Source organism: Populus trichocarpa, chromosome 9 (genome assembly GCF_000002775.5).
Source record: "Populus trichocarpa isolate Nisqually-1 chromosome 9, P.trichocarpa_v4.1, whole genome shotgun sequence".
Taxonomy (NCBI): domain Eukaryota; kingdom Viridiplantae; phylum Streptophyta; class Magnoliopsida; order Malpighiales; family Salicaceae; genus Populus; species Populus trichocarpa.
Window position 1 is genome coordinate 3,928,622 of NC_037293.2, and position 25,254 is coordinate 3,953,875.

A 25,254-nucleotide genomic window follows, 5' to 3' on the forward strand; every position below is an offset into this window, starting at 1 on the left:
TCAGCCCCGTTTGGAAACGCGTGTTAACCCGCGTTTTATCAATTTTTTTGGTAAAAATTAAAATATTTTTATGTTCTCAGATCATTTTGATGTGTTGATCTCAAAAATGATTTTTTAAAAATGAAAAAAATATTATTTTGATGCATTTCTAAGCGAAAAACACTTTGAACCACAACCGCAACCACACTGTGAAACAGGTTACGGTCCATGTCACCAAACAGACTCGACCATATTCCACTGCTTGAGCCTGTTTGAGAGTGTTGTTGCGGTTGCTTTTCAAAGTGTTTTTCACTTAGAAATATATCAAAATAATATTTTTTTATTTTTAAAAAATTATTTTTGATATCAATGCATCAAAATAATTTCAAAATATTAAAAAAATATTAATTTAAATAAAATAAAATAAAATTTAAATTTTTTCAAAAACATTTTTAAAACACAAAAATAAACAACACTCAAAGATTATGTTTTTCATTAAAAAAACAATTCCTGGAAAATTACTAGACAAGAAATTTTAGATCTGGCCAAAATCTTGAAGGTCCATGCCAGATTTAATATTCTTTTCTATCAAATCAATCAAGATAGGAAAGGTACATCACAATCATCATCATCGTTGCCATGTTTGCAAGCAATGGAAAAAATTGTTACAAATTCTACATATTCCGATCTAGAAGATTATGTATAATATTTGACGCATACTAGATACAAGATCCTTGTATTTCTTGACAGCAAAGGTAAGGAGACTGATGATATATCTTTGCCTGCCGGCGCATGAAGGGCGGCTGCTGGCTACGCCATGGGAAAGAGAGGGAGGGGGGTTGTGCTATGATTTCATTTTATGTGGAGAGAGGTGTTGTCCAAAATATTACAAGTTAAAAAAATATATTTAGTTTATAATCATGTAAATATAAAATATAGTAATAATGTAATTTAAATCAATGCATATATTTATATATTTTTCTATAAATACCAAACATGAGATCTGGAGTGGAAAGAAATAGTGGAAAAACAAGTTTTGAAAAAAACCAATGACAAAGAGAGAAAAACACTAGGAAATTTCTTGCATTTTTTTCCCACCCAACCTAGACATTTATTTATAGGACTTGGAAATTAAAACACATAATTTATGAATGTTTATCAATTATGATGAAGATTCATAGTTCATAAATATTCATGATTCATAAATTATTCATAATAATATTTATTTTCATCACATAATTAATGTATTGATTCATTTACTGTTATAATCCATGGCCCAAGTCACCGGTTGATCAAGGTCGATCCAATCTAGCATCATCTCGATATAAAAAATTATTGTTTTAATTTTTTAAAAAAAGTTATGTCATGTTTTTACCGGACATTTATGTTGTTTTTTAATCCATTAAATTGAATAACTTTGTTGTTTTTATAAATTATTTTTATTTAATTTTATGATAACATTAGATTCTTTTAAAATTGGTCACTGACCCTAAAAAAAACATTTATTTAAGATCGTGATAACCTTATCGAAAGTAAAAAAAAAACCATGAATTTTATTTCTCAACCAATCTAATATTAAAGAAGAGTGAAATAAAAAAAACAATTAGAAAAATTAAAGTAATAGAAACTAAAAAAATAAATCAGATTTGATGGGTAACCCGCTAAACTAGTGAATTGGGTATCTCGAGTCAACATATTAAAACCGCAAACTGGATAATAAACCCCATTGGGATTAATAACTTGATTTTTTTTCCTTCTAAACTATTATTTATTTAACTATATAATAAAAAAATAGACGATCGTAAAATCGAGCATCAAACCAGTACCAAGATTTTTTTTTAAAACTACGATAACCTCTCAAAAAACAAAACAAAACAAATTGTAAAACTCAACTCTCAATCAATACAATATCAAATGATGAAATAAAAAAATAAATTAAAAAAAAGAAAATTTAAACTCGTCATACCATCAACAAGCTCATGGACTTTCTAAAATTTAATAATATTTTTTTTTCCGAAACTATTTTTCTTTTAACTATATGATTAAAAATTAAATAATAACATAATCGAGTTCAATTAAAAAAAGAAGAAGAAGATAATCAACAAACCGGGACAACTAAGATTACCTCGCCAAACTCGTAGATCAGGTTATTGACTCCAAAAAGTTTAATAACCTAGTTTTTTTAAAAATTATTTTTTATTTAACTAATTTTTTTTAAAAAATAAACCATACCGCAAGGTTGAAATATTTTTTTAATACCAACTCAATGCTAAGATACTGCGAAAATCATATAAAATTTAAATTAAAATAAATTATTAACTTTAAATCCCTATAAACACATTATATAAAAAATAAATTAAAAAAATCAATAAAAAAAAAATCAAAATGTAAAAAATAAAAACACGGATTACTATTTCCCCATTCCTTTTAGTTTTATACTTAGTATCTCTAAGAATTCTTGCTCAAAAAAACAAATTGAAAAAAAAGCATTATTTTTAGAATTTAGAATAAAAAATGGCATCCTTCGAAAAAGTAAACTCCCATTTTCTACATTCTCAAAAAAGAATTCCCATTTTCTACCGTTCCGCGGCAAATGCCATCCTCACCTCGACGCTCTCTACCATCGATTAACTAACTTTTTCGAACCCAATCCAACGCTCCAAAAACTCCACGTCGTCGATCCGTGTAAAATCTCAGTAACCAATCACACAACCACATCCTGTTTCTATAAACCATCCCCACCCAACTCTTTCCACAGAACGCAACCTTCCAAAAAAAAATATCCTCCTCTTCCTCTAGACTCCTCGCAATCAAGCTCTCTCGAAATGGCACCAAAAGCCGAGAAGAAGCCCGCCGAGAAGAAGCCTGCTGAGGAGAAGAAGACAGTGGCAGAGAAAGCCCCGGCAGAGAAGAAGCCGAAGGCAGGGAAGAAGCTTCCCAAAGAAGGAGGCGGCGCTGCTGCCGGAGACAAGAAGAAGAAGCGGGTGAAGAAGAGCACGGAGACATACAAGATTTACATCTTCAAGGTCCTAAAACAAGTTCATCCAGACATAGGGATTTCCAGCAAGGCTATGGGTATCATGAATTCCTTCATTAATGATATTTTCGAGAAGCTAGCACAGGAATCCTCCAGGTTAGCCAGGTACAACAAAAAGCCCACAATTACCTCAAGGGAGATCCAGACGGCTGTGAGGTTGGTGTTGCCTGGAGAGTTGGCCAAGCATGCTGTTTCCGAGGGTACCAAGGCTGTTACTAAGTTTACAAGCTCTTGAATTGTTGTTGTGGTAAAGTTGGGTTTTCCCTAACCATGCGTGTTAGTGTTAGGGTTTATAAATTGTAAGTGGGGGAGTTTGGATCTGCTTATTTACTCAAATCCTTATTCATTGCTTGGAGGCATAGCAACAACTTCCTCTGTTTCTTCATGTATCTGCAAGAACAAAACAAAGCATAGCCAAAGAAATTCCTTCCTTTTACCAATTCTATAGATGAAAAGCCAGAAAGAAAATTGAAATGCACCTTTGTCACAAATTTCAATCATGCCATCTCCTCACCATATTGGATTTCAGGTACAACGTGCTTTTCAATCTGATTATGACCATCAACAGCAGTAACTTCTCAGACTCCCCAAGGAATAGCAACCATGAATTAACACAGGAGAGATTTTTTACCCAAAAAGAATAATAATAACTGGGAAAATGGTTATGCCTTTTACGATCTGGTAGATTTAACTCGAAATTCCAAAGCTTGGCAGTGATTTCCATGGACACGCACCTCATTTATGGTAAATATGGTGTCCACTGTACAGGTCTGTTGATAGTATTAAGAGCAATGCCAATTCTAAAATGAATTCTATGCGTGCAAGGATAGGTTACTAAATTATGAAGAAAGCAGGGTTGACTGGATGGAGATTGTTTATGCGATTTTCAGAGGACATCAAAAGAGATATCTGCCAATAAACAAATCTGATCACTAAATTTGCCAAGTTGAAATAAATAAAAAAAAACAAAAAGAACTCAAATAAGAATTTTTTTTTGTTTTAAATTAATTTTTTAATATTATATTAAAATCACCGCTCATCTTCTAGCAAACACATCAATTACTTGTTGCCCAAAGTATTTGTATTATTATTAGTAAAAATAAGGCATGCTAATTAATTTAATATGAAAAATAAAGGTATTCAAATAAAAAAAATATTAAATACATTGACATCTCAAATTCCTTTAATTTTAAAGGAAAATCACAATTCTAGGTTTGTCTTTGTGATAATGTCCTAAGACAATCGAGATTTATGAGAATTCAAACTTATCAAGTATAAGAATGTTTTACATCTTAAATTACTTCCGTAAGTAATCTTTATTTGAAAAGCATGAGCAAATTCCTCAAGTAAAGCTGTTTTTATTTTTTATTTTTTTAAATCTATTTTTATTTATTTATTTATAGTAGGTAAGCTTGGAAAAATTTGATTACAAATACAAATGGTTACCTAATTTTATTTATTTATTAAAATCACGAATCAAATAATAATCCACTTCTTTTTTAAGCTACATGTCGTCTACTGTTCAATTACTGGCCTGTACTGAAGGAACGCCGTTTGCTGGTTCCCCGCTGGCGCCGCAGCAGTTTCACTTTGTCTGGACTCTGAAGAAGAAGATTGCAAAATGAATGGGCTTCCAGCTTTTTGTCAGTTGATTATCATCGTACACAACAAATCATGAGTTCAAAAGTTTGTTTTCACCCTTTGGTGTTGTTAAAGAAGGTAAGAGATTTTCCTTGCTAAGACAGCACCTGAAATCGTTTACTCATTCTTCATGTTTTTTCTTGTTCTAAAACAAATTTGATTGTTTGTGCAGCTAGGCTAGTTGTATACCCAACAACTCAAAAGCCAAAAGGGTTTGGTTTTGTTACGGTTCGAGTCAGAGACTGATGCGCACAAGGCATTGGAGGCCATGAATGGCAGGGTATTTCTTTCTTTCTTCTCCATTTTTTTTATGTTTAACTAATAGTATTTTATTAGATATTGGATAAAGGAAATTCTTCTCCATTTTTTTTTAATGTTTAACTGGTAGTAGTTTATTCGATATTGGATAAAGGAAATTGGGTTTCTCCAGCAATGGATAGGCTCTCCGGTTTTTCACTTTACTTTTGTATCCAAGTTGGATGCAAGAACTTCCACTCTTGTTTTAAGCTTTTCATAGTGGAATAAGCCTATGCTTCCTCAGTTCTCTGTTTTCAAGGTGTTTCCCTCGTTTTCTTCAGTTGACGCCTTAACATTAGTGAATGTTATGTAATGAAAGTCTTCATTGAAATATATTACCTACCTGCAGTCTACTTGCTAGGTTGAAGTGGTTGCATATCAGTTATTGGAAATTAGGCAACGGAGAAAAGACTGTAGATTTTTTCAGAACTATTTGGTTCTAGGATGTTAATTTTCCTCCTCCTCTGGTCATTTATGGTGGTGAGGTTGCAGGCCCGCTAAAATGGAGATGGGTCTTGGTCCTCTAAGAAAGCCTTTATTTTAGACGCTTTAGGTCTTTTCTATAAAGCAAATATTGCATTGTTTAAGCATCTTAGATGATAATTCTTGTGAAGCCTGTAATATGGATACACATGCATACATATAGAAGAAGAGACTATTATGTTTGGGAAACTGATTAAGTAGGCCGCTATTACTGTAGATAATTTAGCAGCAAAAGATACATCAAGATCCATTAATGGTTTCAATCTTGACCACTGTAATGTAAGGACCTTCTTCCATTTTCTGGGCAATAGTCAATATTTGGTCTAGCTCTGGCATATTACTCTCTTGTTTATGGCAATTTTTCTAATGTAGGCTCATTTCTTTCTTTGCCAAATTAAATTTACCTGTAACAAGAATGTGCTTTGTAGTTTTTGCCGGTTAGATTAGTTAATAGATTGGTCCAAACCGGGATCTTTCACCTGCACTAAAAAACTATTTTTAAATTGTCACAGAAAAAAAAATGAAGCAAAAAACACAAAATCTGGAAAGGTTTTACAATAACAATAATCTGCTTGGGGGGTTACTGTTTCTTATCATGCGCCACTGAATGGATCAGGAGTAATTGTTATTTACAGTGTGCTTATACTTTCAATGTTTGGTGTGATTGCAAATTCTCAAATCATGCCCATTTTCCACAGAATAATCGAATATTTTTTATTGTGATTGTTATCCGTACAGCTTCTTTTTACCTTGTCAATTCTTCTCATTTTGACATCTATCTTATTCCTGCTTAGTTATTAGGAAAGTTTTGTTTCCTAATGGTTATCAAATTAACTTGTTGCCCTTTTCATCTTTCATGCGTTTATATATTTTTGTTATCTTTTTCACAGTGTGGTGTTTCAGCCTCTGATTTCTTGTTTGAACTTATTGTTTGATTTCTGGAAACTGAAATGATGGAAGCTGAAGTGTTCCCTCTGTCTCTCTCAGACTTCTTTCAGTTCTTGGATTTAAGTCCACTTTAATTTTCCTCAGGTTGCATACAAAAAATTGAAACATCAGCACCAACCTTATTCTGTCAAACTCATTATATTACTGCTTTTTATGCATGATTAAGTTGAAATGGTCATTGCTCTTGTGAAATATGTGACTTAAAGCATTGACAACACTTGTTTACCTGATTTTTCATTCCTGCCATTTTGGTAGTTTGTCATCTGTTATTCCTTTTTTTTCTGTTTTGGCATACAGATTGTTAATGGAAGGCTGATCTTTGTTGAAGAGGCAAAAAATACCGAGTGATGATCGAGTACGATTCTATTTTATTTCCCCAATTTTGTTGGGTGATTAGGAAACCAAAAGGGTGAGCATGACCAAATGTTGCTACAAGCGTATTGGTAAGACAAATTAGGAATCTTGCAGAGAGGAGAATTTGTAAAAGGAGAAAGTTAATGCATTTGATTTTATACTTTGCCTAAGCACTTGATTGTATTCATGCTTTTGCCTGAACGAGCAACTTGACTTCATGATTGTAAAAGGAGAAGTTACATTGTTGTAAAGTTTGCTCAGTATTACCAATAAAACGAAATTGAGTGGATTCCAGTTAACAGAATCTCAAAAGGTGAGGGCCCTCGGAGATGGCACCGCTCTTCATCTTCATCTGGTGCAAGCCAATTCTGCATTTATCAACAATGAAATGTTACCAAATGAAGAGAACTGTTTATTTCAGTGGGCAGAGGCTGAGAACTGTGATAATATGCTACCTCATAGGCTGTCTAATGGATTGCATTATTAGAGGACCAATTTGATAGATTTTAACTTTCACCACAGATTACAAGATTCGAACCCTTTCTTGGCTTGAGAAACGGTTACTGTCACACCCTGCGTTTCTTGCATTTCAAGTGTTTCCTTTGCCCCAGCCAAGATGCCTTGTTTAGTCGACTGTGTATCCATTTTACACTCTATGTTTTGCCTCAAGATCTTTCTCCTTATGCATCATTTTTTTTTAAACTTTGTTTTCTTGTCTTTCTTTGGTACCCAAATAATTTTTTCATCCCAACAAGATGATAGCAAAGCTTGCTACACATTTAAACTCATAATTATTACAGTGCCTGCAGCCGTCTCTTCCGGTTTCTGTCACGAGTATGATTACCAGCGTTGTCATTGTCATTGCGGGTACATTCAAGGGAAATCCCTCAGATAGTTGAGAGCCATGTTGATGTTTGGGTACTGTGCAATTAGTGGGAGGTTTTGGAATCTCAAGTGTAAAGAAGGCCGATTCTGAGTGTTTGCATTTTGGAGCTTTTAGGTTATGAAGTAGCCAGCAATTGAAGTACCGAGGGGTCTAATGGCTTTACCAATATAATGGAAATTTTGAGAACAGATTACGGGAAAGGTAGAAGATGTTAAAGAAAGAAGAGTTAGATTGCGTGAGAGACTGCAGAGAAGCGGAAGGCAATTAATCCAGTTCATGAATCAAGCCAAATCATTTAGGATTCTGCTAATCCTAGAAGGAGAAGCTGCTGGTGATTTCAAGTCTGAATCCATCCATTTGTTAAGACCCGCCACATCAGGTTTCTGGTAAAGGGAAATGGATAGTGTCACCAATACATACTGTTCCAATTCTCATCCATTCTTTTACCTGTTATTTTTTTAACATGCAGTATACCAGAACTGATGACTTAGGGCAAGGCTTGCAGTGTTTAGAGTACTTGTCAGCCTGCTTTCTTCAGGCGAACAGCGTTCAAATAGGAGAGGGAACCACCACCAGCACTGCTCTTAGTAGCGTGCTGGTTTTCCACTCAAAGAAACCGAGTCCCATCTGACCAGAACTTCAAACAATACAAAACTGGGTAAGAAAGAAAGAATGAGAGACATATAGAAGTAACAAAAACGTTTCTTTCTTTCTTAATGACATGTTTGAGGAACCATTTCAAGGGAGGAAAACCTTGGTCGACAGTCCGCATCTAACCTGTAATAGTTAAATGCTGTCGCGAAATCATTTTGTTTTTAGTTCTGGAAGATGATCAAGAACAAGTGTTTGTTATCTTGACATGCAGTAAAGTAGTTAAAAAGTAAAAGAACACATGATGATTGGGTTTTCATGGCAGAAATGTTACTTGAACAAGCCCACTGATTCTAAACAAACACCAGCACTGCTCCAAGACTACGAACCAAACATATTAAATTCGCACTCTGTAATGGATCAGACGCAACACACGCCCCTCCTCGTCACCCCTTATGTGCATAATGTACACAGATATTTCTGTCATCCAGCTACCGGAATAGACTGTGGAACAAAACATTAAACAAGCAGGATAATAGTTATTAAAAATGATAATTAAAGGGATCATGCCAGAGTCCAGACCATCCATTTCTTTCAAACCCATCCTGGCTGCAGCTTCATAAGAGGACCGTACAAAGCCGTAGCCCTTGGATTCACCATAGACTCGATCGAATATAATTTCTCCTGCTAAAAACATATATAGCATTAGCAAGGCTATAAAATTTCTATAAAGATATAGAAAATTACAAGTATTTTTTTTTAGATTAACATGGATGTTCAGGTTAGCTTGGGCACACCTCGACTAATTTTATTAATCTTGAAGTTAACAACCATGTAAACTTTCAATAATTTTAAAATTTATAAAACTGAAATTAATATTTTTTTAAAAATAAATTCAAAACTAAACCAATGTGGTTTTAAAGAGCTTCGTTGGTGTCATATAAGAAAGCCCTGCATGCATCAACACGGAATAATTTGATAGATATTGGTAGCATAGGAAAATGCACGCAGAGATGAAGACGGAAAAAGAAAATTTTATATATATATATTTTTTAATTATCTATCTATTAATTTTTAATGTATTTATTGGATTAATTTACATAATAGCTTTCTTTTCGTAAAATAGCATTTTTACGAAGACATCATGTGTATAATAATAATAATTGGATGTCGGTACGATGTCCTGTTGTCATGCTTGAGCACAATCATGATGATAAATTACGGGGTGTTTTAATAGGAGTTTTTTAAAATTTTATTTTTTATTTTTATCTTTAGAATATATTAATATTAAAAATAAGTTTTAAAAAATATTATTTAAATAAATATATTTGAAAAACAACGCCACCGCTTACCTATTTTGAATTCTTATCGGGGAAAAAAAAATAGTAGCACGCCACCCTGTTTTCTATTTAGCTCACAATTTGAGCAGACCCCAACTCCGTCCCCTCTCTTTCTCTCTCCCTCTATAAATATCTCTCTATATTACCGGGTCTGATATTTATCCAACTCATTCGTAGACCACCTCCATTCCTCCTATAACCATGGTCAGTCTCTTCTTTCTCACTCTTTACTTTATTGCATCGAACAAATTCTTGGTTTTGATCTATGATTTGCACCTACAGGCGATCAAGTTAAATTTTATAGATCTGATTTTGCCTTACTTTATTTTGATTCTCAGATCTTTCGACTTAATATCTTCTGGTTTGGAGACTTGATATTTTTTTTTAATGTCTGATCCATTGATCTTGATTTGTTTTTTTAATTTGATCTATATATGTCGGGTGCTATTTGCATCAAATTCCATCTTGTGTTTGATTACCAACAAGGAATGAGGAATTTAGCCCGCGATTCTGCAAAATTCTTGTTAGCGTGCAATCGAGTGGAAAATAGTACGTACATGGATTGGAAACTGGAAAAACCATTAACATGGCGAAAACAAGTTGGATTAGGGTATTGGGCTTATTCTGCTTTATATCTTAGGTTGGTTGCAAGATGACGATTCAGACATGATACCATCTTTTATCTGGGACTCTTTTTTTTTTTTCTCTTAATGGAATCCTTGTCTGTACAATTGTAGTCTAAAATGGCTGATTTTGATCCCTTATTTTTTTTAATCTTAATTTATTATTAACATTTTGCTAATATTGCTAGAGCTTCACTTAGCTATATACATCTGTCTCATTTTTATGTAAAATAAAAATAAAAAAAATCTATTTTTCCCTTTGGCAAACGCCTCGGTTGTGTTTGTTTTTTACAAAGTGGCTTTGTTTTTTTACTTAGTCTTGTCAAACATCAACTAGTAGGTTACGAATTGCCACAAAATCCTGTGTGCTGCAACTTCGCTTCTTTTTTCTATTCTCTATTACTTAATAACAAACAGAGTTCAAGTGTTCAGCTTTCTTAGAAGCCTAATGCCTTCAGTGATTTTATCCTTATCGTCTGAATGCCTTCTACTTTGCCTTATAGGATAGGATGTTTGTTCCAGTCAATTATGTGAGTGGAATGGCTGTGAGAAGATGCATGGTCCATTACTGAATCCGTAATGTGTTGGTAGGGAGAAAATGTGGGCTTTTCAATAAAGGTCGATCCAGGGTGTTCATAAATTTTAAAAATCCTGGTCAATGTGGTGCTGTTATCTTTCAATCTTCTTGAATGTTCAAGACTTCCAGTCTGCAACTTCTTTCTTTCTATTCTCTTAAAAACTTTGATGACCGATGTCACAACTTTGGATATTATGTGTAGCAATTTGTGATCCATTGTGCATTAATTAATACCATAAATGTTGAAGCTCTGCTGTTTATGTTGTTTCTCCACCCCTAAGGCTTATCATGTTAATAAAGTATGGATCAATCATATAATAAGAGAGGTTCTTGTTAAAACTTGTCATGAGTGGTTTCATTGCTTCTCCGTCTTACCATATATTATATCTGTTTCAATGTACAGGCCAATGCAGCATCTGGTATGGCAGTGCATGATGACTGCAAGCTGAAGTTTTTGGAGCTCAAGGCTAAAAGAACTTACCGCTTCATAGTTTACAAGATCGAAGAAGAGCAAAAGCAGGTTATTGTGGAAAAGCTTGGCGAGCCTGCCCAAAGCTATGAAGATTTTACTGCAAGCCTCCCTGCTGATGAGTGCCGCTATGCTGTTTATGATTTTGATTTTGTGACTGAAGAGAATGTCCAAAAGAGCAGAATCTTCTTCATTGCATGGTAGTGAAATCTAACATTGTTTATATGCGCACACACACACATGTGCGTTTATTGTTTTTGGGCTCTCACTTTTAACTGACGCTCATAATTTTCTGTGTGGTTTACGAAGGTGTCCCGACACATCAAGGGTGAGAAGCAAGATGATTTATGCTAGTTCTAAGGACAGGTTCAAGAGAGAACTAGATGGTATTCAGGTAGAGTTGCAGGCAACCGATCCAACTGAAATGGGTCTCGATGTCATTAAAAGCCGTGCCAGCTAAATACAAGTCTCCCATTTTCGCGGTGGAGGGTTCTATGCACTCTACGTATAAGCGGGATGTTCATAGCTTGTGGCGGTGAACCTGACTGGATTATGATACTGGTTTGTTTGTTTGAGTTTTATCTTATAGTCCTCTTCTGGAACCAAACCAATTTTTTTTTATTATGCTTTTATGATCGATCTTGTAATGAACCTCTGCGATGTGTATCTTTATAGCTGTGCTTACAATCTCTGGTGTATCATCATCTGATGGTAGATAAAACCTGGATTTGTTTTATACATTTCGAAAATGGATGCTTTGACACTTTCTCATGTTTGCATCAGAAGTCCTGCTTTTCTTTAATCCTAGCCAATTGGCCTTTCCCAATTTTAGTTCTATTTTATTTAGTCATTTTGAAAGTTTTAAGTTTTATATATACCAAATTTCTGTCCTTTTTAAATATATAATACAAGAATTAGCAATATAGAGGTAGAAAAGGAATAACCTACTAGAATTAGAACTTTTTTTTTTTAAAAAAAAAAACCTTGATCCCTCTATAGCTGATCTTAAAAATGCACCCCCCATATCAATCTTGTGCATTACAAGAAATTTAATAAGTGTTTCTAGATACTGGTTCAAAGTCAACATCAATTAATGAATAATTTGTGTTTTTTTAAATTGTGGTTTTTCTGCAAAAATAGTTAACAATGATGATGAAATGGAGGGAGTAATTATTTCTGAAAACTTTTATAAAATGAAGAGTAAACGAGAGTTTTTTAAAAATTAACATCCAAAATATAATATTAACTGGAAATTAATTTATTAATCAAAGTAGCTCTGCAATGAACTAGCAGCTCTTTCCCTAGCATTACCTCGACCTAGGCCTGTTTTTATGCAGTCTCTGAAATTTTTTGTGTTAAACATATGGGTTATAGATTCATGAAATTTAATTAATGATTAAGGAAGTTTGTTTATTCTTTAATTTTCCACATTAAGACTTGGGTCAACATTTAAAAAAATTATTAAACTTTTTTAAATACATCAAATCAAAATCAATATAGGATTACATTTCAGATAATTTTTTTAAAAATACTTAATTATATATAAACTCATTTGAAAATACTCTTAACATCTAAAAAAGCAATTTTTTAAAATATTTTTTTGCAATATCCAAAGTTCACATGAAAAAGAAAAGGTATGGAAGAAAGTTTGATGCCCAACCCTAATCAGAGCTTTCTTAAAAGACCTTCCCGTCAGACCAGGCCAGAAAAATAATTGAAATTGATTGGTATTGTGGTAACGGTTATTTTTTATTTAAAAATATATTAAAATAATATATTTTTTATTTTTTTAAAATTTATTTTTAATATCAATATATTAAAACAATTTAAAAACACACAAAAAAATAATTTAATTAGAAGTGAAGAAAAAATAATTTTTTTATTTTTTTTTAAAATATTTTTAAAACACAAGAAAACGAGATTATAGTTAAAAAGATAGATACCGTTTGATAATGCGGTTGGCTATTTATTAAAAAAATAATTTTAAATTTTTTTTGTATTTTTAAATTATTTTAATAGGTTGATATTATAAATAAATTTTAAAAAAATTAAAAAATATTATTTTAATATATTTTTAAATAAAAAATATTTTTAAAAAACAACTATTATGGTAAAATCAAATATGAATGAAATTTAAAAAAAAAATAACAAGTGTCTGATTATCATTGGTTATGCATACTTTATCCTTGTTGTGGCGCTGGAGCATCATCATGTTATTGATTTACTTGCATCAGAAGAATATAAATTAATGGAGCCACCAGAAATATCCCAAAGTTATTACTTAATTATAGCTTAGTCCCTTAATATTGTCAACAATGATTGATTGATCCTCATATTTTCATAGATTTTAGATTTCATCCTTATATTCTCAATCTAATTATATACCGATCAAATAACTATTGTATTATTTCTGAATTCTGATGCTATATAAATTAATTCGTTCTAGTATGGGGACTAAGTTATATTAACTCCTAAAGTTATTAGTAAGACGTAAAATGAGTAAATTATAATTTAGTCCCTATATGTTTCTAAAACAAATAATTTAATTTGTCTAGTTTAAAAAATAATTAATTAATAACCATGAAGAAAAAATAACAGAAAGATCAGTGCCCCCTCTACATTTCACCGATGAAAATAAACAACGGCACCAAGTTATAAGAAAAAAGGTATAGGGAGTAGTTAATTATTTGTAAGAATATAGGAACTACATTGTTTATGTATTAAAAATATAAGGACCAAATTATAATTTAATAAACTTTTAAATTCTGAATTCCATTAACTGAGAAATAAAGAAAAAGAAACCAGCAAGAGGGAGAGAGACATAGGGGAGGACCTCCATTATCTCTCAAAAAGTAAAAGCCTGTGTTGAATCGAAGAAAGCAAAACCCTAAAAACTGTGTCTCTGTCTCTGTGAATCTGGTGTTTTCCCTGCCTTGTTATTTTTGCCTCCGATCCCTATAAGAAGGAAAATCATGGTGAGTGTATTTTTTAGTACCTTACATGTTTTGATCTCTATCATTCTTTGTCTGTTTTTAAGTGGCGACTGACGACCGATGATGCTTTAGATCTGAGATTTTATCTCTAATTTCTTTTGTCGTTGAGCTTCCACTACTACTACATGGTTAAAAATGATAGATCTTATGCTACTTCGTACTAGTTGATGCTCTTAATTTTGACCCATCGTGTCTCGTGTATTTTCTGTAAGTAAACGTGATGTTGAATTCATAAATAAATAGTTGCTGATTTTTGTCTCATCTTGATTTGTAAATTATTTTTTTTTGGCTGTGAGATGTGAGGATTAGGGTATGGTTCGGTTCATTACTAATGTACTAAAACTCCAAAATTTGAAATCTTTTTGCAATCAATGTGGTCCCTTTATCAGTATTTGCAAGATTTGATAGACTAATGTCATAACTTTGAATATTATTAAGTCTTGGTACATTAATTAATTAATTAGTTCTGTAAATTTAGAAGCTTGTGTGGTATCGATCTCGCCTACTGTGTTAATAAAGAAAGAATCAAAGAGATGATAATAGAGGGTCTTTGCTTTTTAGGAATGTTCAGGAATCGCTCGCCTGAGTGAGCGCTTTCATTCTTTGTTTCCTCATCTCACCGTGTGTTGTGTATCTCTCTCTGTGTACAGGCCAACGCAGCATCTGGTATGGCAGTGCATGATGACTGCAAGCTGAAATTTTTGGAGCTGAAGGCTAAAAGAACTTACCGCTTCATAGTTTATAAGATTGAGGAAAAGCAAAAGCAGGTTATTGTGGAGAAGCTTGGTGAGCCTGCCCAAAGCTATGAAGATTTTACTGCAAGCCTCCCTGCTGATGAGTGTCGCTTTGCTGTTTATGATTTTGATTTTGTGACTGCAGAGAATGTCCAGAAGAGCAGAATTTTCTTCATTGCATGGTAATGAAATCTAACATTGTTTATATTTGTGTGTGCTCGTGCTTTTATTATTTTTGGGCTCTCACTTTTAACTGACGCTCATAATTTTCTTTGTGGTTTACAAAGGTGTCCCGACACATCAAGGGTGAGAAGCAAGATGATTTATGCTAGTTCTAAGGACAGGTTCAAGAGAGAACTAGATGGTATTCAGGTAGAGTTGCAGGCAACCGATCCAACTGAAATGGGTCTCGATGTCATTAGAAGCCGTGCCAGCTAAATACAAGTCCCCCAATTTCGCGGTGGAGTTTGATGCACTCTACATCTGAGCGAAATGCTTATGGCTTGTGGCAATGAACCCGACTGAATTATGAGATTGGTTTGTTTGTTTGAGTTTTACCCTTCAGTCCTCTTCTAGAACCGATCTGGTGATTCTGGTTCTATTTCTATGATCCGTCATGTAATGAACTTATGGGATGTGTGTTTCCTTATAGCTATGTTTGCAATCTATGGTGTATCATCATATGATGGTAGAGAAACCAGGATTTGTTTCTACAACTCTGCAAATGGATGTTTGACTCTTTCTTAGATTTGTTCTTACAACCCTGTTCTATTTCCAGTCTTGGCATTGTTATTGAAGTGTTGGTGTGGATAGTTCATTTTATACATGGACGTGCTAACGAAAAGCCAGTCTGCCTTTCTTCTATAATAATTTCTTTTCCCATATACGTGCATCTGATTGTTTCTAAATTATTTTATACAAGAATAATTGCTGGAGCGGTGGTTCTTTTCTCCTGGTGGCGGCATCAGCATCCTGATAAGTTTTAAGTATTCTGGCATCGCAGTTGTTGTTTTTACTGAAAACACTGGTTCCCTGATCATAAAATGCACTTGTTGACGGCTGAATCATATCAGCATCCTCTTTCTTACCTTCCAAAGAGGAAGATTCTGAGAAAATATACTTCCATGAAAAATTATCAGCTACCTCTATCTATTCCACTTGTTGACGGCTTCCCAGGTGAGAAATTTCAAATTTCAAATTTCAAATTTCTATCCCTTGGTTTCATACACCAACAACAAATGAAAAAACGCCATTTGGAAATCAATTTAATTATCAATTTTTCAGACCAGTGTTGTGATTCAAGGTCATGAGAAACAGTAGATTAAAAATGGAAAAAAACGCTTATAAAAATCTTTCAAGCAGAGAATGTTGCTAGCCCATTTCTCATATCTGAATATCGATTCTCTGCAACATGATTGCTGTGAAAAATTCTAACAAAAAACAAATCAAAGTGGCACATTAAATGATCGCAAAAACATGGAAATGATTGGTACTAAATAATTTCAAGAAAATAAAAGCTTGCACCGAGAATCATTGCTAGTTACAGCAGGCCTGAGTAGTGGGCTGCTAGAACTTATTAACCAATTTTAGTGAATAACACTAGATGGGTGTCCTGTCTTTGCTGCGGCCGAGTTGATTTTTTTTTGTAATTTAAAAATTAATATAAAATATTATTAATGTATTTTATAGCAAAAAAAAATAAAAATGATTAAGTTAAAGACCTCAATGTTAAAGGAAAAAGAGAAGTTGAAAAAAAAAAAGCTTGGTTTAATGAAAGCTGGCATGACAAACTTGTAATAAAAAAAATAAAAAAAAAGCATGAAAAGCAAATTTGACTAAAAAAACAAGAAAATAATAAAATGATGTAAAAACTAATTCAGTCCGAGCTAGCATGACAAATGTGTGCCCGGAACACAAGGACAAGATATCGTCATAGAAAGAAAGAAAAAATTTAATTTTTAATAAACTCAATGTTGAATGATAAAATCAAAAAATAAAATATATAAAAAAAGTTCGATATTAATCTGGGTTAAAATTTCATATATGTGACCTGGGTCATAAGACCTGGATCACTGAAAAAAAAATGACGCTTAATTCTAAATAAATCAAATATTCAAGAATAAAATTACAAAAATAAAATCAATTTCAAGAAAAGAACAAAAAATACAGCAACTAAAAAAATAAAAGTCAAATCTCATATAAAAATCAAATGATCAGGGATGAAGTTAAAAACATTTATATATATATATATATATATATATATATATATATATATATATTTTAAATAACAATTAAAATAATAAAAACTAAATTTAATGGAAATACCAAATAGAATAAAATTTTAAAGGATGAAATTGAAAAAAAAAATTCAAAACAAATAAAAAATAATTAAAAAAATGAAGATCATAATTAAAATAAAAAAAATAAAAGATTACTCTTAATTATGGCTGGATTGACATGTTTTACAAAGGGAAGAGGGAGAGAAAAATATAACTATCACCTAACGACCTTGATATGGATTACACGTGCTGTCCTAGTAAATGCACCTCAATGTTATCCTTCAGAAGAGACGATGGTCGGCCTAACAGTTAAGGAAGAAAAAATCGAATACGCCCTTACCCTAACAATTAAGGAAATTCAACTTTTAAGGGTATGCTAGACATTACACTGTACAAATAAAAGGTTAAAAGACTTCTCTACCCCCATTCAATCTTGTAATAACAAATATGTCCTGTGAAAAATACTATATTACCCTTGAAATCAAGGCTTAAATTGTTAAGATAAAATGATAATTTCATTGTGAAAATTCAAAGTGAAATTTGAGTGTGTGCACACTGAAAGACAAAATTCTTTTAGCTTTTGTTTTAATGGCTAGGCTTATTTCAGCTTGATGTTGGTGACCCTATAATTAAAATTAAAATTATAGGTGTGTTTGAGATTGTAATAACAGTAATAATTTAAAGTGTTTTTTATATAGAAATATTTTAAAATAATTTTTTTTTTTATTTTTTAAAAATTATTTTTTATATCATCATATTAAAATAATTTTAAAAAATATATATTATTTTTAAAATTTAAAAAAACACGCGCTTCTTTATGCTGTCTTCCATTTTCCTTTAGCGTAAACGACGTCACACTCGCATGAGTCTATGACTGTTGACGTCGTAATAACATATATATATTTGTATTTATCTTAAATGATAAGCACAGGGGTCCATAGCTCAGTGGTAGAGCAATTGACTGCAGATCAATAGGTCACCGGTTCGAACCCGGTTGGGCCCTTTTTATGTATTTATTTTATTATAAATTATTATGACACCTTTTCTTGAAAACAGTATAATATCTCATCCCTTACTATGCACTGAATTTTTTAAATATAGTTAATGTAAACAGAAAGTAATTTTACCTCATCGCTCAGAATTGTTTCAGCATAAGTTGATATAGTAGAATGTTTGATTACTATTTTGGAAGGTAAGATAGGAAAATGCGATGAAGATGGAATTGTATTTTGTGGTAATGATGTATAAAATAAAATGATTGTTTTTGAATTATATTTGGTTATGGTAAATAAGACATAATAAAATAAAATAAAATATTTTAATTTTAATATGTATTGTTGTTGTCAAACTTATATAATTTTAAAAATAATTAATTTATTTTTTTATTTTAGTTAATATTGAGTGTTGAAATTAATAATATTATAATAACTCTAGTTATAAAAACTAGGAGTCACTTGACAGGTTGACTTAGGACCTGAACTGATCCGAGTTTAAGAAACAATAGATAAAAGATTGACTCGACCTGACCCGATAAAAAAACACAGATCAACCCGAGATAAAACATAAATTAAAAACCCGTTGATTTGTTTGAAAAACAAAACTGGTCATGATAAGGTTGCTTTGATATTTTTTGAAAAAACATTGAGGGCAACCAGGTTGACCATCTTGTTTTATGACTTGAACGTTATCTCAGGTCGATTTCTTGGTCGGGTTTTAAAACTACAATAATAATCATATTTATTCTTAGGTTGACTCAGGTTAACTCGTGTTGACCCTCCTGACCCGTGACTTGGGTATTGCCCTAGTCGACCTCCAAGTTAGGTTTTAAAATTATGATAATTATAATTTTTATCCTTACATTGACCCCGATAAACCAGGGCTGACCTTATTGATCATTGACTCGAGCCTTGCCCCGATTTGACCTCCGAATCAAGTTTTAAAACTACGATAATAACCACTTTTATTTTATGTTAACCCGAGTTGACCATTCAGACACGTGACCAAGACCTTAACCTAGGTTGACCTCTGAGTCGGGTTTTAAGACTATGATAATAACTATTTTTGTCCTTACATTGACTTGAGTCAACTATCAACCTCACTCTTGACCCAAGCCTTGCCCCAAGTCAACATCTAATTCGATTTTAAAATTATGAGAATAACCACTTTGATTCTTACACCGACTCTAGTCAACCCGACCAGTGACCCGAGGCTCGACCAGTGACCCGGGATTTGCCTCGGATCGACCCCCAAGTTGGGTTTTTAAACTGTGATAATAATTATTTTTATTCTTACATGTATTAGTTGAATAATTTTGGAATTGAGAGTTTTTTACAAGTATATTTTTAGAATAAAAAATAATAAATATTGTGTCTAAAGAAATGTCCTCTATGTATCTCCCATTTTGAAAGTATTAAGATTCACTTCAAAATTATATCAAAAACTTATTTATTTTGAAGTCTCTGTTTCTTCAACCAAATATATTTATTCTTTTTATTATTTCCATCCTTTTTTTTTTTTATCTCAAGACAGTAACTAAACACTACCATAAAAAATCAATTACTTAAACATATATTTTATTTTATCATAATGTTAGAAATTTAAAATAGCTGTTAAATTTACCATTTTTTTTATCCATAATGATTAAATATATTTATTGGCTTAATAATTTTATTTTTTTAATGATAGTTTAACTATGATTTCTTTATTTGAAATATGAGCAATAGAAAAACGTGTATCAGGCATGATAGAAGAAGGAAAGAACATAGATTGATTTGGGTCCATAAAAGATATTGTTACAATGGATCATTGATACCAAGTTAAGGTTTTTGAATATAATAGGAGGCTGTAACAATAGATAGCAACCCTCCTCTTGTATTTATATATGTAAAGTTGAATATAATAGCAAGCATAATATACAATACACAGGATTATAATTTTATACAAGGTAAGTATATGTACATATAAGCAGGGGTGGCAAGCAAGGGCTGGGCGCCTGCAAAATATTTCAAAATTTTTTAATACTTAGTGCTTAAGTGTGGGAAGGTGGAATATTTTTTATTTTAAATAGATAGGTCATTCTAATAATAAATTACTATTTTCTTATATACAAGAATTAACATACATTTGCTTTCCTTTTACTTTAAAAATTTTTATTTTATGCTCTCCGCATGGAAAGAGAAAACATCAACAACCTTTTCAATTCAATTACCTTTGTCGTCTTCTCTCTCTTTGGAGCCCTAACACAAAAGGTAAAAAATAAAAATAAGAATACAAATGGTGAAGCTGAAAGGCTGAAGCAGAGCCACCAATTAATTCATCTTTCATCAAAACAAGGTAATTGATAACCCAAACTTAAAATCTATTTTTGTTTGTTTTGGGATGTTTATTAAGAATTTGATGAGGTTTTTTCATAATTCTGCTTTTTTTGCTTTTTTCCCCAAAATCTTCTAGTTTTACCAATTTTTTTTGAATTTTTGTTATAGTGAATGTTTTTTTTTCTAATTAATTGGATATATTTTATGGGTTTATTTCGATTATGCTTGGATTTTTTTTTTTATGTTTTGTTTTTTAACAAAGCCACCAAAATTACCAATTTTTTTTCTCACTTGTACCTCATTATCACCAGGTCCAATAGATAATTAGACACAATCTTTCTAGCTAGATTGAGTTCTTTGAAAAGCATATACCCCGCTTTGATTTTGTGTAAGTTTTCTTCTTTAGGAACCAATAATCCTATTTTTTTATGTCAGATTTGCTTTTATATATCAATTTTTTTTAATATGTTAATTTTGCTTTTATATGTCAGTGTGGTTTACATGTAAAAATTTATTTTTGGTTCTAATTTTTGCTTTAACACATCGTCATTTGTCTTCATTTTTAAAACAGGAAACTATGATGTTTTGATTTTAGGTTGAACCATGAACAAAATAAAAAGAATTGATTCTTTTTTTGAGAAACATAAGAAAAATATTGATAACTCACAACCTAGTGAACTAACTCTAATGTTTAATGTTGAAGTTATGGTTGGGCAGCCCCAATGTACTTCAGTTTACGTAGATCCTGTATTGATTAGTGAGCAACCTCCTACTAGAATCGATATTGCTCATTTAATTAGAGATCCAAGCAATCGTCCTCAAATTTAGAAATACCTGATTAATCAATAAAATGAAATTCGAAGGGCATACATTAATTTGAGGCCATATCAACCTTTGATGTCTGAATATTCGCTGATTGATGAAAAACATCCTCGTCGATTTTAGTCTCATTGGTTCAAAAGTTATCCATGGCTTGAATATTTAGAGAAAAATACTATATTTGGTTTCCATTTTTATCTATTTCTAAGTAAGCCATCTGGAAAACCAAGATCAAACACATTTATTGTTAAAGGATTCATTTGTTGGAAGAAAGTTAATGATGAGGAACAATGTGTTTTTTTGACTTATATGAGAAAATGTCTAAATTCAGCTCATAAATTTGTTATCAGGTGCTTGAAAAATTTAAAAGATCAGTCATGTAATTTTGAGAAGGTAGTTAAGAGGCAAACTACTCAAAAAATTCTAAATAATCGATTGCGTATTAAAGCTTTAATAGATATTGTTCGACATTTGAAGCATGTGCTTTTAGAGGGCATGATAAACATCCAAAATAAAAAAATTGAAGAAATTTCTTGAAATGGTGGAACTTTTAGCATCATACAATAAACAAGTAGGTGCTCTTGTTTTGGGTAATGCTCCACAAAATGCTAAATACCCCTCACATCAAATTCAAAAAGAAATTTTGCATGTCTTTGCTAGAAATGTTCAGTCTTCAATTCGTCATGAGATTGGTGATGCAAGATTTTGTTTAATTGTTAATGAAGCTTGAGATGAATCTAGAAGAGAGCAAATGATTCTTGTTATTAGGTTTGTTGATAGAAGTGGATTTATATGAGAATGATTTTTGGATATAGTTCATGTCAAAGATACAACTGCTTTAACTTTTAAGTAAGAGATTTTCTTTGTTTTATATCATCACAATCTTGATGTTCAAAATATTAGGGGCCAAAGGTATGATGGTGCTAGTAATATGCGTGGAGAATGGAATGGTTTGCAAGCTTTATTCATTAATGATTGCCCTTATGCATATTATATACATTGCTTAGCTCATCAATTATAATTGGCTCTTATTGCTGCAGCTAGAGAAATATCTGATGTTCACACTTTCTTTCAGAATTTGATTTTTATTATTAACATTGTTAGTGCTTCTTGCAAGCGTAATGATGAATTACGGGTTTTTCAAGTAGCTACAATTGAACATTTAGTTAATATTGGTGAGATTGAAATGGGTAAAGGAGTTAATCAAGTAGGAGGTTTGCAACGAGCAAAACTGGAGATAGCAGATGGAGTTTGCACTTTAAAGCAATTTGCAGTTTGATAAAAATGTATGAGGCAACTTGCTTGGTTCTTGAAAACATTGCTTTAAATGGAACTACTTATTCTCAACGTGGTGATGCGGCCTCTTCATTTAAGTTTCTCATGTCATTTGATTTTCCAAGCCCTGCAACAAAATTTCAACACATTTTAAATGCTATGCATTTGGTGACTACCATAAAGACTTTAATTTATAAGTTAAGAGATGATGGTTGGAAAACTCTTTTAGAAGAAGTGACATCATTTTGTAAGCATCAATACATTGAATTTTCTGATATGGATGCTTGTTATTCTAGTATGGGACGATCTCGTTGTAAAAAAAATCAGTAACAGTTGAACATCACTACCGAGTTGATATATTTACAACTATCATTGATTAACAATTGCAAGAGCTAAATAATATATTCAATGAGCAGGCGATCGAGCTTCTTAAGTTGAGCACAACTTTAGATCCTAAAAATAGCTATAAATTATTCAATGTTGAAGATATATGCTTACTTGTTGACAAGTTTTATCCTGAAAATTTTTCTGACAAAGAAAAAAATCATTTGAGATTTCAATGGCAGCATTATGAGTTTGATGTACCCAATCATTCAAAGTTAAAGAATATGTCATCGATTGCTGATTTATGTCAAGGATTGGTTGAAACAAAAAAAAATCAATAATTGATCCACTCATTGATAGGCTGATTCGGTTTATTTTGACTCTTCATGTTTCGATAACAACTACTAAATGAGCTTTTTTAGCGATGAAAATTGTTAAAACAAGACTTCACAATCGGATGGAGGATGATTTTCTTGCAAATTATTTCATTGTTTATATAGAAAAAAAACTGGTGAAAGATTTACAATTGATAAGATAATCAATGATTTCTATTTTATGAAAGAACGACGAGCATAATTAAAATAAATATGTAAGAATCATTCTTTATTATTTTTTACTTTATTTCAAAATTTATCAAACATAAATAATGCTTCGCTTTAGCTAATATTTTTATATACTTTATATATTTATATTTGATAAGTACAAATACCAACAAAATTAAAATAATAACTATATTATAAAATAAAATTAACTTCATAGCATTTAGCCGCCCCTCACAAATAGTCCTACCTCCGCTACTGGATACAAGGTAACCGTATAATTCCTTATCGAGAATTTACGCGTAAGGTTTTGGATATACACGGAGCACAAAATCTTTCAAACATAAAATATATTAGTGTAAGGGTGGGCAACAGCTAGATGTTCATACGAAAACATGCATGCATCCTTTTTATCCTTATCTCTGCTAAAGCAATCAACTTGCGAACTTAATTATTAGTTTATTGGCTGGCTGCTAGAGTAAAAGTCAATGATCACCAACCAGTGGCCACCAATTATGAATGCTACGCCATAAATATGCCCACCTCAATCTCAAAAAAACTAAATCAGAACAAGCTAGCTGGAAACAATCCTATAAGGTGAAAAGGAGAAGAAATGGCATCTATCTGTCAAGGTAATGGATATTCTTTCTCTTTGAAATTAAGCAGTAATTGAAAACGTCATGTCCATAGTTTGTTTTAACTTACATATAACCTGTGTACATGCAGGTAAGAGTTCATGGCCGGAGCTTCTTGGAGTAGACGGGAAGTGCGCTGTCGAAACGATCGAGAGAGAAAACTCTCTGGTTGAAGCTATAATTGTGCCAGAAGGATCATCAATCATCGAGGATTTTCGGTGCGATAGGGTTTGGGTTTGGGTTGATAAAGATGGCATTGTTTATCTAGTCCCTGCAATTGGTTAAGATCCAAAAAACTGCGATATATTCTTGTGATATTGTTAAGGAATGCTGTGGAACTGTGGACTGTACCTAGAATAAAAGAATAAAATGGAGTAAGGAGCCAGGATCCAATCTCCATGCGTGTATTGCAATCTTCATAAAAGTTGTATTTCTCTATGTATTTTCATAGAACTTAATTATAAATATATATATATACACACACACCACAGAGTTATATGTGATTAATTATATTTTACCACTATCTATGATCACCATGCATGAACGGCACCATGAGTTCAATGCTATCTTTTCTACGTGTAAAGGTTTTAGATCAGTCTCCTTTGTTCATTTTCTTAGAGAAGGAAATGGCATTGATGACAATTATCTAGCTAATATTAGCAGGCTCTGGACAGGAATGCAGAATTTCTGGTTTGGTTGTGATATCTCTGTTGACCTTTTCTTATATATGATATGTTGTATAAATAATAAATATTTTAATAAAAAATTGCCAAAAAAAATAAAGCCCGTTAGTAAGATAGATGTGTTTTCATTTAGGGGTGAACAAAAAAACCGAAAAACCGAGAAAACTGGAAAAAAAAAATAACCGAAAAAACCGAACCGTGAAAAAAAACTGATTAAAATTTTAAAAAAACCAACCGGTTTGGTTTTATAAGCCTAAAACTGAAAAAACCAAACCGAAAAAACCGAGCCAAAACCGAACCAAACCGGAAAAACCGGTTTTTGTCCTAAAAACTGAACCGAACCGAAACCGGTCGGTTTGAACTGGTTTCGGTTTTTTTTTAAAAAAAATTTCGGTTTGGTTATTTTTTTTGATAAAAACCGAACCGAACCGAAA

The 25,254-nt window shown here is 32.0% G+C and overlaps 3 protein-coding genes, 2 long non-coding RNA genes and 1 other non-coding gene across 6 annotated transcripts; all 6 read left to right on the plus strand.

Annotated features, from left to right (window-relative positions):
* The first annotated feature begins 2,723 nt into the window (after positions 1-2,723).
* On the plus strand, positions 2,724-3,452 carry LOC18101997 (histone H2B). Its single transcript, XM_006378947.3, has one exon. The coding sequence runs from the start codon at positions 2,805-2,807 to the stop codon at positions 3,249-3,251; it is 447 nt and encodes a 148-aa protein (XP_006379009.1). The 5' UTR covers positions 2,724-2,804; the 3' UTR covers positions 3,252-3,452.
* Positions 3,453-4,429: 977 nt separating this feature from the next.
* LOC112328636 (uncharacterized) lies at positions 4,430-7,043 on the plus strand. The gene is made up of 3 exons (XR_002983703.2): positions 4,430-4,735; positions 4,830-4,937; positions 6,683-7,043. It is a non-coding gene; the product is annotated as an uncharacterized LOC112328636 (long non-coding RNA).
* Positions 7,044-9,584: 2,541 nt separating this feature from the next.
* On the plus strand, positions 9,585-11,996 carry LOC7488133 (actin-depolymerizing factor 2). The gene is made up of 3 exons (XM_002314159.4): positions 9,585-9,760; positions 11,160-11,425; positions 11,535-11,996. The coding sequence occupies exons 1-3, from the start codon at positions 9,758-9,760 to the stop codon at positions 11,683-11,685; spliced, it is 420 nt and encodes a 139-aa protein (XP_002314195.1). The 5' UTR covers positions 9,585-9,757; the 3' UTR covers positions 11,686-11,996.
* A 2,003-nt stretch (positions 11,997-13,999) lies between these two features.
* LOC7488132 (actin-depolymerizing factor 2) lies at positions 14,000-15,698 on the plus strand. The gene is made up of 3 exons (XM_002314158.4): positions 14,000-14,200; positions 14,869-15,134; positions 15,240-15,698. The coding sequence occupies exons 1-3, from the start codon at positions 14,198-14,200 to the stop codon at positions 15,388-15,390; spliced, it is 420 nt and encodes a 139-aa protein (XP_002314194.1). The 5' UTR covers positions 14,000-14,197; the 3' UTR covers positions 15,391-15,698.
* A 2,464-nt stretch (positions 15,699-18,162) lies between these two features.
* TRNAC-GCA (transfer RNA cysteine (anticodon GCA)) lies at positions 18,163-18,234 on the plus strand. The gene has a single exon. It is a non-coding gene; the product is annotated as a tRNA-Cys (tRNA).
* Positions 18,235-23,876: 5,642 nt separating this feature from the next.
* LOC7488130 (uncharacterized) lies at positions 23,877-24,620 on the plus strand. Its single transcript, XR_002983730.2, has 2 exons — positions 23,877-24,134; positions 24,229-24,620. It is a non-coding gene; the product is annotated as an uncharacterized LOC7488130 (long non-coding RNA).
* The last annotated feature ends 634 nt before the right edge of the window (positions 24,621-25,254 follow it).